General features: G+C 48.9%; 1 protein-coding gene across 2 annotated transcripts in view; it reads left to right on the forward strand.

Moving 5' to 3' along the window:
* The window catches only part of DOCK1 (dedicator of cytokinesis 1), a 550,965-nt gene extending 539,131 nt beyond the window's left edge, over positions 1–11,834 (forward strand). For both annotated transcript variants that reach the window (XM_054503625.2, XM_054503626.2), the window contains exons 50-52: positions 3,465–3,618; positions 6,730–6,881; positions 10,631–11,834. In XM_054503625.2, the coding sequence (XP_054359600.1) occupies positions 3,465–3,618; positions 6,730–6,881; positions 10,631–10,726 (402 nt within the window). In that variant the 3' untranslated portion in view covers positions 10,727–11,834. The remainder of the gene's footprint in view (positions 1–3,464; positions 3,619–6,729; positions 6,882–10,630) is intronic.
* Positions 11,835–13,053: the final 1,219 nt, after the last annotated feature.

Below are 13,053 nucleotides of genomic sequence, written 5' to 3' on the forward strand. Positions count from 1 at the left end.
TACCTGGCTATCTAGAGGTGGAAGGCAAACGCCCCAGCCGTGACTTGATGTCCAGCAGGCCAGCGCTGCTCTGCGGCCTGTGGGCAGGTGCTGCGGCTGCAGCTGGGCTGGAGAATTCCCATGAGGGTGGCCGAGGATGTCAGACCAGGGGGGCACTGGCTGGAGGTTGGCCTGAAGCACCCAGATGCTCAGCGTCCAGCAGATCGAGGGGTTCCTGACCACACAGCATGCTCTGTCTGCTGTTCTGGGAAGTTGGGGTGCCACCACCCCAGAGGCTGGCTGAAGTCTCCTTCTCTCAAGCCCCAGGTAGATTTCTCAAGTCTCAAAACATTGTAGCTGGGTAGGGGAATGAACAGAAGCATTTTTGAATATTATTTAGTGCCAGACACGGTGCAAGTCTTTCATACATTTTAATTTAAGCTCTTTTTTAAGATGCTAAATTGGAGGGCCTCAGAGCAGTTGTGCCAAGTGGCAGAATTGATCACAGCTGACTTGTGTGAAAAGAAGTCCAAGGACACAAGCACACACGTGACAGGCACAGAGCCAGCACAGTGCATTTTCTGTCCCTGCCCTTGGTGGCCCAAGCATCCTTCTAGGATCCTTGCAAACAGCAGGGCTAGGGGTAGCACCACGAGGGCTGCTTCCCCACGGTTGGCCCTAGCACCCTCAGCGAATCCACAGGAACTCACCAAGGTCAGAGCACAGAACCTTGGCGGTGCTTCTCAGCATCTGGCCCAGTGTCAGCTTGAACCTTCCAGGAGGCGGAGAATCCGAACATCCCACCGGGGACAGGCTTACTATTCTTGGTCCAGCCCAGCGACCTGTCTGTCTACGCAGAGGCCACCTCCTCCAGGGGACGGGTGCCGGCAAGGTCTGTGAGGACAGTCAGACACCTGAAGTTTCCTAGCAGGCGGTTGCATGCCTGTGACCAGCCATGTGCAGGAGGGGAGGTGGGGAGGAGGTTCACAGGAGCAGAAGCAGCAACCCATTCCCTGGGGACACCACCAGCCACCCTACCCCACCCCCACTGTAGTGTCCTCCTTGCCCTTCCCCCCTGCTGGCCTCCCCTGCACCCCAGCTTCTGCAAAGGTTTTCCCTCCTCACCCCTGTGGCTGGATTCGGTTTCCTACTTGATTTGCATCATCAACAATTTCCTGACCTTTAGCTGAGCCTCTCCAGCTAGAGCCTCCAGGCTGCGATTTGCATCTCAGCAGTCCAGCCTCCTCACGCTCTCTGAATCAGAATGTGCCCGCCCTGGGATGCAAGGAAGCCCGGAGAAGCACCTTAGCAGACCCCAAATCTCTCTTGCCAGCACATTCACCTTTAGAGAGCCCAGCACTTCACCCGGCCTTTCCTAACTTCCCCCAGCAGTTTTGCTGCTTGGAACAAGGCCATTTCTTCAGAGGAGGTGCAGCTCCTGGGTACTTGGCTCCCCCGACAGCACAGGATAGTTCTGGAAATAGACCTGTTGGCCTGGCCCTGTCACTCATTTACCAGAGGGCCTGAATCTTCCTCCCAAGCCTAGTTCCCATTTCCTCCTTCCAGCCTCAGTAACCTCCAGACTGGCCCTGGCACGGCTGACTCCTTCTGGGGCAGACATTGAAGCCTACGTGCTCTGTTGCTCACCCAAACCAGCACAGCGCATCCACCAGGCCCCCAGACCCAGCCGCAGCACCAAGCCCGGAGCTGCCCACTCACCTGCCTGCCCTTCCTTTGGGGAGAACCTTGACCCCTTCTTTTTGGCTGGGTTAATAAGTTTTCTAATTACTCCTGCCTCAGAGTATTTTGTAACTGTTCCTGTTCCCCAAAGCCTGATGATCTGAGACCAACCTGTAAGAAATATATAAATACAACTTACTGATGGAACAAACAGGGAAAAGGCTTAGGTGGGGGAAAGTCAAGTGCCTCCAAAAGCCAGATATGAGCAGGAAAAATATGCGTTGAAAAGGAGAGAAAAAGAATCCCTGTCCAGTAATGACCTAGGATGAGAGAAGAAGCAAAGGAGAGGAATAGCAAAAATCCTTCAGCCAATTCCTAGACTTTCAGGTACACGCCAAGGAGACCAAAGCATGCTGAGCACACCTGGGAATAATTCTGCCATGGAACAGGCCATTGATTCTGTTCTTGACCGCACGGAGGTTGCCCCGTGTGTCCTTGCTGGGTATCTGCGTGGCTTGCAACAATACTCAGCCACTTTTGCATCTATATTCAGGTCACCTGCGATGTGCTGTCCAGCCCAGGCTGTGTGAGGACAGCAGTGCCAGCCCCTCGTGTGGGGGAGGTCTGCTGTAACCACATGCTGGGCGGCTCCAACCCCAGAAATTCATCGTCTCCCAGTTCTAGAGGCGTCGGCAGGGCTGATTCCTTCAGAGGCTGTGAGGGAGAGTCTGCACATGCCTCTCTCCTCCTGTCTGGGGGTTTGCTACCATCTCTGGCGTTTCTTGGCTGATGGAAGCATCACCCTGACCTCTGCTTTCATCTTCAAGTTGTGCCCTCCCAAATTTGGACACGTCCATGTCCAGATTTCCCTTTTTCATAAGGTCACCTGTCCTATTGGATTAGGACCTGTTACTGGGAAGCGTGCAGGTCCTTGGTTCTTAGTCTCCTTAGAGGAAAGAATTCAGCCAAGAGACCAATTAGTAAAGTAGGGAAATTAGTAAAGTAGGTAAAGTAGGCTTATTAAGAAAATAAAAGTAGCATAGACTCCAGGAGAGGAGCAGGCTGACCCTGTGGAGAGCAGCCCCCAGGAGTTCTGTGTTGCGGTTTTTATATTGGACTGTTTTAAGCTCCCACCTCTGTCTTAGGCCTCTCCCTTTGTCTTTGTCTGTTTTTCCCGCTCTGTCTTAAGTCTCCACCTTTTCCCTGCCTAGTTCCCGCCCAGGTGTGTGGGGCTCTCCCTTGCTGCTAGTTGATGTGCATGCGTGGGGCCCAGCGATCAATAGGAACCTACCTAATGGAGGCATGGCTCATTACCGCCACCCCAAGAAGGTCGTATAGCGGTCAAATCTGTACATACTGTGCGTGTGTATCTCTTAGGAATTAATCCCTTGCCCTGTTTCCCTCCTGATCAGCATGTAGCTAGCTACATTGTCACAGGTTAGCTGCAGAGGGAGCAATTACTGGGTGTCTTAAGGGGTGTTTCAGGACGCTGCCTCCTGCCTAGGTATTCCCGTCCCCTCTGCTCACACCTAGCATGTGTGTTTTGGGGGAGTCTCTGGGACCTGAGATTTTCCAGAGTTTCCTCTCCCAGTCCCCTTTTCCTTTTCATATCTTACTATCTGCCCACTGTAACAGGCCCACCCTCAGGGCCACACCTTAGCTTGATCATTTGCAAAGACCCTATTTCCAGTTAAGGTCATATTCTAAGGTAATGGGGGTCAGGACTTCAACAAAGGAATTTAGGTGGAAACGCAACTCAGCCCATAACAGACCCTAACTGTGCTCTTTCTGTCCTTTCGATGTAGATAAGTCCCCTGCGGCCCCAGAGACCGAAGAGCCAGGTGATCAACGTCATTGGAAGCGAAAGGCGCTTCTCGGTGTCCCCCTCGTCACCGTCCTCCCAGCAAACACCCCCTCCGGTTACACCAAGGGCCAAGCTCAGCTTCAGCATGCAGTCGAGTAAGTGGAACACTCCCCACATACGAATCGTGCTATAGCTCCGTGACTTCCCCTGCCTGAAGGCTCTGAGGTTAGAAGCGCTTCCTCCCTCCCCTTGCAGCAGAGGGTGGGAGTTTAGATAAACACCTGGCTTCCTGGGAGCATCCCTTGGGACAGGCTGTAGAGTCTGAACTTCCGAAAATCAGGCCAAAACCCAGAGCCCAGGTCTCCAGCGCTGGAGGGGCAGAAAGTACAGGGTCTGTCCCAGGGTCCATGTGGAGGGGACCTGTGAGGCATGTGGAACCGCCACACTTTCTATCCCAGGACACAGAGCTACAGGAGGCCGTGGGCCTGCTTGTGTCTAGGACTGTGCGCTGGAGAAGCGCCTCCAGGCAATTGGCAACAGCTAAGGGGCGCAGCTTATTTTTCTAGTTTTGACCAATGTTTAAATTACCCTAGAAGTTGCCACAAAACTGGTGGCTCCAAACAGCAGAAATTTGTTCTCTGAAGGTTTTGGAGGCCAGAACTCTGAAATCAAGGAGGTGGCAAGTTGGTTCCCTCTGGTGGCTCCAAGGGAGAGCCTGTCCCAGGCCTCCCTCCAGCTTCTGGTGGCTCCCAGCAGTCCCTAGCCCTCCTTGGTGTGGCCACATCACTCCCCTCTCTGCCCCTGTCTTCATGTGGCCTCCTTCTCTGTGTCCTCTCTTCTTACAAGGACACCAGTCATTGGATATAGGGTCCACTGCAAATCCAGGATGATCTCACCTTGAGATCCTTCACTAATTACATCTGCAAAGACCCTACATCCAAATAAGGTACATTCTGAGGTTCTGGGTGGCCCTAAGAGGTCTACATTTTGGAGAGACTCTACTCAACTTACTCGAAGTGGTAGACAGCTTTTCACCACTAGATTCAGAGCCAGCAGAGAGGAGAAATCTTGGCAGGGAGAAGGTGCTGAGGGTGAGGACAGCAGCAGAACCAGGGAGCCCACTCTCCTTCCTGTGGCACAGAGAGGGGTCCCAGGCAGGAGAGCTCTGTGCCCTGTGGCGAGGGCTGTGCAAGGCAGTGAGTGATTGTCCTCTGCTCCTGATTTTCCTCTTGCTGAAAGGGGAGCAGTCATGATTCTGGAGACTGTCAGTGGGTGGGGAGGCTGGCTCCAGGAGTGGGTGCGTGAGTCTAATTGAGTAGGCAAAGAGCTTTCTGGGCACTGGATATGTCTTTGGAGGGTGCATCTTCACATCCTTGCACTATTACTACATGATCTTTCTAAAAATGTGTTTAAAATCTATTTTAATATTGAAAACAGACACCATCACTGCTGCTGTGGAAAACAATTTAGTGGTTCCTCCAAAGTTCAACGTAGAATAAACCTATAATATCAACCGGCAGTCCTGCTTCTAGGCCTGTACTCCAAAGAATTGAAGACAGGGACTCAAACAGATACTTAATATTCATAGCAGTATTTTTCAGAAGAGCCAGTAAGCAAACACAGGCCAAATGTCCATCAACTGATGACCAGATTAACAAAATGTATGTCCAAAGAAATATCCATGCAATAGAATATTACCCAGCCGTAGAAAGGAGTGAAGTTCTGACACGTGCTACAGCACGGATGAACCTCAGAACCATGATGCCGAGTGAAATAGATCAGTCACAAAGGGACAAATATTATATGACTCCACCTAAATGAAATATCTAAGGCAAGTTCACAGAGACCGAAAGGCATGGCTCACGCCTGTAATCCCAGCATTTTGGGAGTCAGAGGTGGGTGGATCAGCTGAGGTCAGGAGTTCGAGACCAGCCAGTCAACATGGTAAAACCCCGTGTCTACTGAAAATACAAAAATTAGCTGGGTGTGGTGGTGCGTGCCTATAATCCCAGCTACTCAGGAGACTGAGGCAGGAGAATCACTTAAACCTGGGAGGCAGAGGTTGCAGTGAGCTGAGATCGTGCCACTGCACTCCAGCCTGGGCGACACAGCGAGAGTCCATCTCAAAAAAAAGAAAAGAAAAAAAAAGAAAGTAGAATAGAGGATACTAGGGGCGGGAGGGAGGAGTGGAGAGTTACTGTTTAATGGGTACAGAATTCCGTTTGGGGTGATGGAAATGTTTCAGAAATACATCATGGTGATGGTTGTCCACCGTGGTCGATGTGATTAATGCCACCAAATTGTCCCCTAAAGGATGGCTAAAATGGCAAATTTTATGTCATGTATATCTTGCCACACAATAATAGCAAAGAAGTAGGCAGCAGTCATGAGGACAGTCACTCGCCGAAGCCTTCGTATTTCCCTCAGCCCCATGGCAGAGCTTCCTTATAAGCTGACATTGTGGCTTCCTAGGACACATTTTCCTAATAAAGGATTTTTCATCAAATGGATCCTAGGGGAAAACTCCAAAAGAGACTCATCAGTAAAAATGTCAATTTTTCTCTCTTTAATATAAAAGAAAACAAATTATTTTTAAGAGTCTCAACAAGGGTTGAGAAAATATCCTGCCTTAATGATTATTCCTCCATTTGAAAACAGCTATTTTCTTCCAGTTTACTTTAAAAATCAATTGTACTTCCCCTTGGCTTATTTAAAGCAACAGCCACAGTGACTGCTACGGCTAATGACTTCATGTCACACGACTGTGGATTTTCCTGTGGAAAGAGATTGGAAGTGGGGTGGCTGGTCGCCATGTTAGACTTTGCTTAGCGAATCTCTCCAGGTGATAACTGCAGGGGTGACTGCAGAGGCCTGGCTGGGCTTTGAAAGCGGTAGCAGCAGCAGCGGAGACGGTCCTGTGGCACCCAGCTGTTTAACTTCCACTGAGGCAGGGGGCCCGAGCAGGGACAGAGAGGCCAGGGCGAACATCACCCTTCCTGCAGTGGCTGGATGCCTTGCTTCACGCTCCGGTTTTAGTTGTCATGTGATACTTGCTATTCTCTTTCTAGAACATTGCCATTAGGAGAGGGTCCCACCCTTTGTGTTCACTCCCTCCCTGCCCCCATCTGCTCTGTTGACAAACGTGTCTGCCAGATGAAGTGTTTCTGCTGTGCCTGCCTCTCTGGGAGGGAACGTGGAGCAGCTCCCTGAGCAGTCAGGCTCCGTGGGGAAGTCGGGCTGATTTTAAATAGATCCCGGTTTTCCAGGCTTGGAGCTGAACGGCATGACGGGGGCGGACGTGGCCGATGTCCCACCCCCTCTGCCTCTCAAAGGCAGCGTGGCCGATTACGGGAATTTGATGGAAAACCAGGACTTGCTGGGCTCGCCAACACCTCCACCTCCCCCTCCACACCAGAGGGTAAGTCGGCAATCTGAAACACGGGCTTTCATTGCTTCGCCTCCACAAAGTAGGACGAGTCCCTCATTCCAGATACTAGCAGGTTTACTTCGGGCTAGTGAGCACATGAGGAAAACCATGTATGATGGGCCCGGGTTTGACTTTGCAAAAAGATATCAAAGCAGTAAGGACTCCAGTGGGTAAGATCTGTGGGTCTGCGTCATTATCAATAACTGCATCAAAAAGCACATTTTGATATCATGCCTCAGAACGAGGAAGAGGAAAGACATTCCAAGGTTGTCATCGGTTATCATCACCATGGAGATCATTCCACTGGAGATGCAATTCTAATGAAATTTTGATTTTTGAGAAGTGGCTTTTCTATCAAGAGGTCTGACTTTTTAAAGAGGTTGGCCAGTATTGCCCTGTGTGGCAGGCACCTGTTGTACACCTGCTTGGCCCTGGAGAAGCTCATCTCCAAACATTCCTCCAGGCAGCCTCACCTGGTGCTGGGAGCTCCTGGGTGGTGACAGGTATTCACCTTACAGAGACTGCAGAAGACAGCCAGGTTTGGCTCCTGGGCACAGTCACCCTCACTGTGCCCCCACTCCTGGGCACCCTCCCCAGTGCTAGTTCGGGGGTGCTGGCCTGGCTTCCTCCAGCAGCACTGGCCTTTGTAAGCCTAAGCAACCTGCTGGAACCCCTCTTCGGCATGAGTCCCTGAAGCTGGTACCCCCCAGCAGCTGTTTTAGTCATTCATCCCACCTAAAGTGCCTTTTGCCGAACAGCCCCTGGGCCTGCCTGCCCGTACAAATATTAGTCAAAGTCATAAAAAGCCATTTAAACAAGCACCTCAGTTACCAGTTGACAGTTCTAGAAACATTCTTTTGAGATCCACCCCGTTCCTCTCCTGGTTCTCAAGGATGCTGTCGGGCGTCACTCATCCCTGCAGGTCCCAGCCCCATCCTCATGTCGGGCCCAGGCGTATGCAGAGGGCAGCATGAGTGGGATGGAGGCAGGCGAGTGATTGACTCAGCCGCAGCAGGACTTCTGCTTCCAGGCTCAGCCCTCCCCAGGCCATGGTATTCACAGGCTTTGACAATTAAATCAGTGCTGTCTGAAGAGTAAAATATCCCTCTTCATATGTGGACAGCTGGCCATATTTTTTTTGCTATCCAGCCTCAGTGAAGTAATTATATGGCCGCAAAACTCCTGTAGAACGTTGAAAACATGAGATTGTTCGGTGGCTCTGTTTTTTTCATAATGGTGAGACATGGTTTTTTTTTTAATTTTTCTTTAATAAACAATATAAATCCCACGTACCATTTCTTTTTCTTTTTTTTTTTAATGGAGGCTTGTTGATGGAGTGTTCCGCCAGGTCATTACATCCCTTAGGAGTGGAAGAGAGACGGTGTTTGTGTACAGCATACATATTTCATCATTCCCTTTGTAACAGAAAACTAAACAAGCAGTCATCTTTAATATCAAAGAGGCAGATTGCTCTTCTGAGACCCAAATGCCATTTAAACAGGCTCCCTCTCCCTAGAGACGCCTCGATGGAGAACTGGTCCTGGAGGAGGCACCAGGTTCCCCCGTGAAGAGGGTTTTCTGGCAGGCTGGAATGGTTTGTTGCAGCGCCGAAATGGAAGCCTGACCTTCCCCAGGCATTTCTAACTACTTGTGAGAGCAAAAGGAGATTCGGGGGGTCTAACAAGAATATTGAGTTGCTTGGAGTATTGTTTCCCTAACAGCTTCATTAATTGGTCACATTTTCATTTCTTTATTTTATTGCAAAGGCAGGAATGTTCCCCCTAGTCTCCCTGCACTAGTAAACTGAAAATTCTAAACTTAGAATTACGGCCAATTCCTCCTCTTGTTACAGATCAACTCCAGGGTAACATTTTATTGTCTCAGTTTCTTGGATACACCATTGTGGGTTACTGATGCCACATGCAGTTGATTAAGTAAGGGATAACATGGATTAGCTCTGTCTCAATTTATAAAGGCGGTGTGAATTCAATTAGATTAATGACCCAAGTGTCTTTGGTCTTTGTTTCTTGTTTAATTTACTTGCAGCCTGAGCGCATGCTCAGGTGACACGCTGGTGATTAGTATGTCATCATTAGGCAGAAGCGGTTGCATTTCCTGGGGTGCCTCCCTTTGCACAGGCCCTGAAAGCTGTTCTAGGATAATGATCATCCATCTGCCATGATGGGGGTGTGATCAATATCCTCCTGTCACTCTCATTGATCAGCCTCAGGCTTGTAGGCAACTCTGTCTCTAGTTGTTGCCACTAAGCTGTCATTTCTTTCCAAATGGCTCTTCCTGTCAGTAATCTGAGCTATCATTTTGCTTAATGGTGATAAACTTTTGACATGCTCATATTTGGCACGGAGGTCATTTGCAGCGCTGTGTTGCTATCAGGCTGTGTTAGTGTGGTCCTTACCTGCTCCTCATTGGCCTATCAGTGTGGCTTTCACATGTAAACAGTTTCATCAGACCTCAAAATAGATGTCTCTTTTAATGGTTCTAACCAACCTTAAAAAGACTTAATTGTTGTTTTACTTTCCTTAATATAAGGTCATATACTCATAGGACATCTTTATGTCAGCTTTACTTTTCCACATTTATTCTCCTGTCTGTGTTAAGCACTAGGTCATTTTTGTATTTACTCGTCTGTGAATCAGGAGGAAATCTGGGCGATGAGTGAGAGACTACTGCGTCACTGTCTATCCTTGAAAACCTCTTTTCTCAGATTCAGCTAAATGCAAACCCACACTGAGAGGCTGATAAAAATCCACTCTTACCCTTAAGTTAGATGATAGTGTTCTGTGATTTCATTCTGGTTCCTCTACCTGTGGCATGCTCCCACTTACCCTGGTCTGTTCACTTCTTCATTCGTTTACTTACTTGTTCATTTCTTCATTTATCCACTGACTCATTTATTCACTCATTCATTTATTCACTCATTCATCCACTTTCCTATTCGATTGACCCATATTTCCAGAGAGTCTCCTGCACATCAGGTGTGTGTGATGGGCATGAGGGTCCCAAAAGCAATAGGGTGCAGCTGCCCTCAGTCATAACACTCCAGCCAGGTCCATCAGCAGGGGCTTTGCTATTATCTTTACATTGGAAATTAGCGTTCTTTTTTGTGAATCTAAGGTAATATATGCCCATGAGCTGAAGCCAGCCAGCCAGCCACCTGTTTCTGTGAATAGTTTTCTTGGAACACAGCCACACCCCTTTCTGTACACACTGTCAGTGACTGCTTTTCGGCCACACCAGCGGCATTCAGTGGCTGCAACAGAGACCATGTGGCCGGCCGAAAAGCTGGAAATATGTACTGTCTAGCCCTTTCCAGGAAAAGCTTGCTAACCTTTGCCTGAAGCTCAGAAAGCAAAAGAAGGTCTCTCATCTCGCCCCTGGAGAGTGCCTCTAAGGACTTGTTTATCCCTTAGACAATAGATGGATAACTTGGTCGATAGCATCTAGATTTAAAAAGGCCATGCAAAGGGCAATGGTACCTCTCAGGGGCTGTGCAGACGGTGGGAGAGTGCTCAGAGGCGTCAGAAAGGCCCAGGCCCATAGCAGCCCAGTCTTGAGCCTAGTAGACCTGCCAGCCCCAAGTCAGACAGGATGGAGCCCAACTCGTGGAGAGGATGGTTCTGGCTGAGTGGCTGTGCCAGGTCAGACCCCACCTGGAGACGGTGTCTTTTCTGTCAGGACATCAGTAATGTGACGTCTTCCCGATCCTCATGTTTTTTTAGCATCTGCCACCTCCACTGCCCAGCAAAACTCCGCCTCCTCCCCCTCCAAAGACAACTCGCAAGCAGACATCGGTGGACTCCGGGATCGTGCAGTGACGTCACGAGGCTGTCTTTCCTGGAAAGAGTGTGCTGCCCCTCCCCGTCTCCATGTCCTCTCCTTCTGTGTCCCCTGAGTCTGCTGTTTACCTCATTGGGCCTGTGATGTTAACATTTCGTGCAATTGCTTTTCCTTCAGAGGAGTTCAGTTCTCACCATGGAGTGAGTGGCCTTTCGCGTCATGGAGCAAGGTGGGTCGGGGAGGTGGGTATGGGTCCGGGATGTGCCATCGTAGTTATCAGAGTTGGGGGCCTCTGAGTGTGTCTGGCTCTGAGAGAGTCCGAGTCTTGCCCAAACATTCTTTCTTTATGTGCCAAATGACTTGCATTTGCAAAGAGCTCAACGGTTCTGAGCTCAGCCAAGTAGGAGAGGCTAGGCCGTCACTCTTGGGAAGCTGTGTAGTGATGATGTATAAGAATCCTCCTCACTGTCATGGGATGTTGTATCCAGCCCCTCCTTGTTCCAGACGGTGGTGTGACTTCGTTGGTTGAGGTGTGTCTCCAACCTACATCAGACAATGAAGTTAAACCCCTCCAGGGAAGCTCCTGATTTCCCCTGGCATAATTGAAAATAGGATATTTCTCAGCTACTGAACAGTTACTAATTTATGGGGTGGAAACAGCATTAAGAATACTGAATCAAATGGAAAAACAAGTGAATACAGGAAGATAAATGTTCGTTCTTTTCTGAAAAAGAGTATGTGTACCACAAGAGCTGGTTTTAATGGGGTGAATTGTTTTTGTCGTCATTCTGTACAGAAATTTGTACATACGATGGTTCTTAGAACTTGTTTTAATTTTTGTGGTCCTTCTGTTTATTATAATAGGCATCCACAAATGATTCTCCGTATGTGTTCTTAATTTTTAACTGCTGGAAGTATTAAAAAACACACACACACACACACACACACAAATTAAATTTTTTTTTTTTCAGAACTCCAAAGGCCTAAAAATTTTGGTGGACAATGATTTTTAAAAAACTAACTTTGTGTAACCTAATATTTGTATTTTCTCATCTATATTTTTTTATTCACTATAATCATGATACTCTTCTAATAGACTCAAAAGTTAATCATTGACGATGAAAAATAAAATGTTATTTTAAAAGACTCACAGTGTCTGACATACTGTGTTTTCATCCTTGATTGTAAAATACAGGCGCTGCTGTTTCTATTCTGCTTTGTTAAGGTGCTTGGTGACACACATTTCTATATGCACCTCTTCCTCCAACACTGTTTTTAATCCTCTCTGTTAACTGTGTCTGATCTGGAGCCCAGATGGGAAGTGCCCGTGTCCCGTGCATGGCTGCACGTCCTGATAGACAGAAGCTGAGCAGAGCCCAGCTGAGTGCTTCCCCATCACCAAAGCCAGAGGGCTCTGGGGCTGCAGATCATGTGGGCCTCTTTTCAGCTGCTAATTTAAGAGAGGGCTTTGGTTAATGGGTGTGTGATTTAGCTGTAGAGGCCTGGACATGGAGAGCTTTCTCCAGGGCCTATCTGGCTGGATCTGGGGTGGCAAGAAACAAGGAAAGCAGGGGGTCCTCTTCTCAATGGACGGGGCTCTCACCTCTGCTCCTGCCAGACGTGTGGAAGCCATAAGGATGTGCCCCTCTGCCCGTCTAACCCGGCCTAGGAGGAGGCTGCTGTGGAGCCCAGGAAGCTGGGAGGCTCTTCCTCCTACTCAGGTGCTGTCCCCAGCGTATTCATGCTTGTAAATATCCAGTCCACCCCCGAGAAACTGTAGGCCTGTGTGAATGTGGGATTTTTTTCTTGAAGAATCTTTACTGTTTCAACTGTTGCACCAAGATAAATATTCATCTTCTGTTGAGTGTGTGAGAAACTGAATATTATCCACAACCCTAGAAATCGTCAAATGGGCACACCCATGTAGGCGACCACGGAGAGCCCAGCCTGGGGACAGGTTGTTTTTGGGCAGTCTGTGCCCCACATTGTATAAGCGGCCACCAGAAACGGAAAGAATAGGTCAGGTGCGGTGGCTAACACCTGTAATCCCAGCACTTTGGGAGGCTGAGGCGGGCTGATCACCTGAGGTCAGGAGTTCAAGACCAGCCTGGCCAACATGGTGAAACCCCATCTCTACTAAAAATACAAAAATTGGCCGGGCATGGTGGCAAGCGCCTGCAATCCGGTAGGCTGAGGCAGGAGAATTGCTTGAACCTGGGAGGCAGAGGTCGCAGTAGCTGAGATTGCACCATTGCACTCCAGCCTGGGCGACAAGAGCGAGAATCCGTCTCCGTCTCTATCTCCAGCTATAAAAATAAAATAAAAATATTTTATTTTCATAAATATAATTGTATTTTTAAAAAAT

This window comes from Pongo pygmaeus, chromosome 8, assembly GCF_028885625.2.
Source record: "Pongo pygmaeus isolate AG05252 chromosome 8, NHGRI_mPonPyg2-v2.0_pri, whole genome shotgun sequence".
NCBI lineage: Eukaryota > Metazoa > Chordata > Mammalia > Primates > Hominidae > Pongo > Pongo pygmaeus.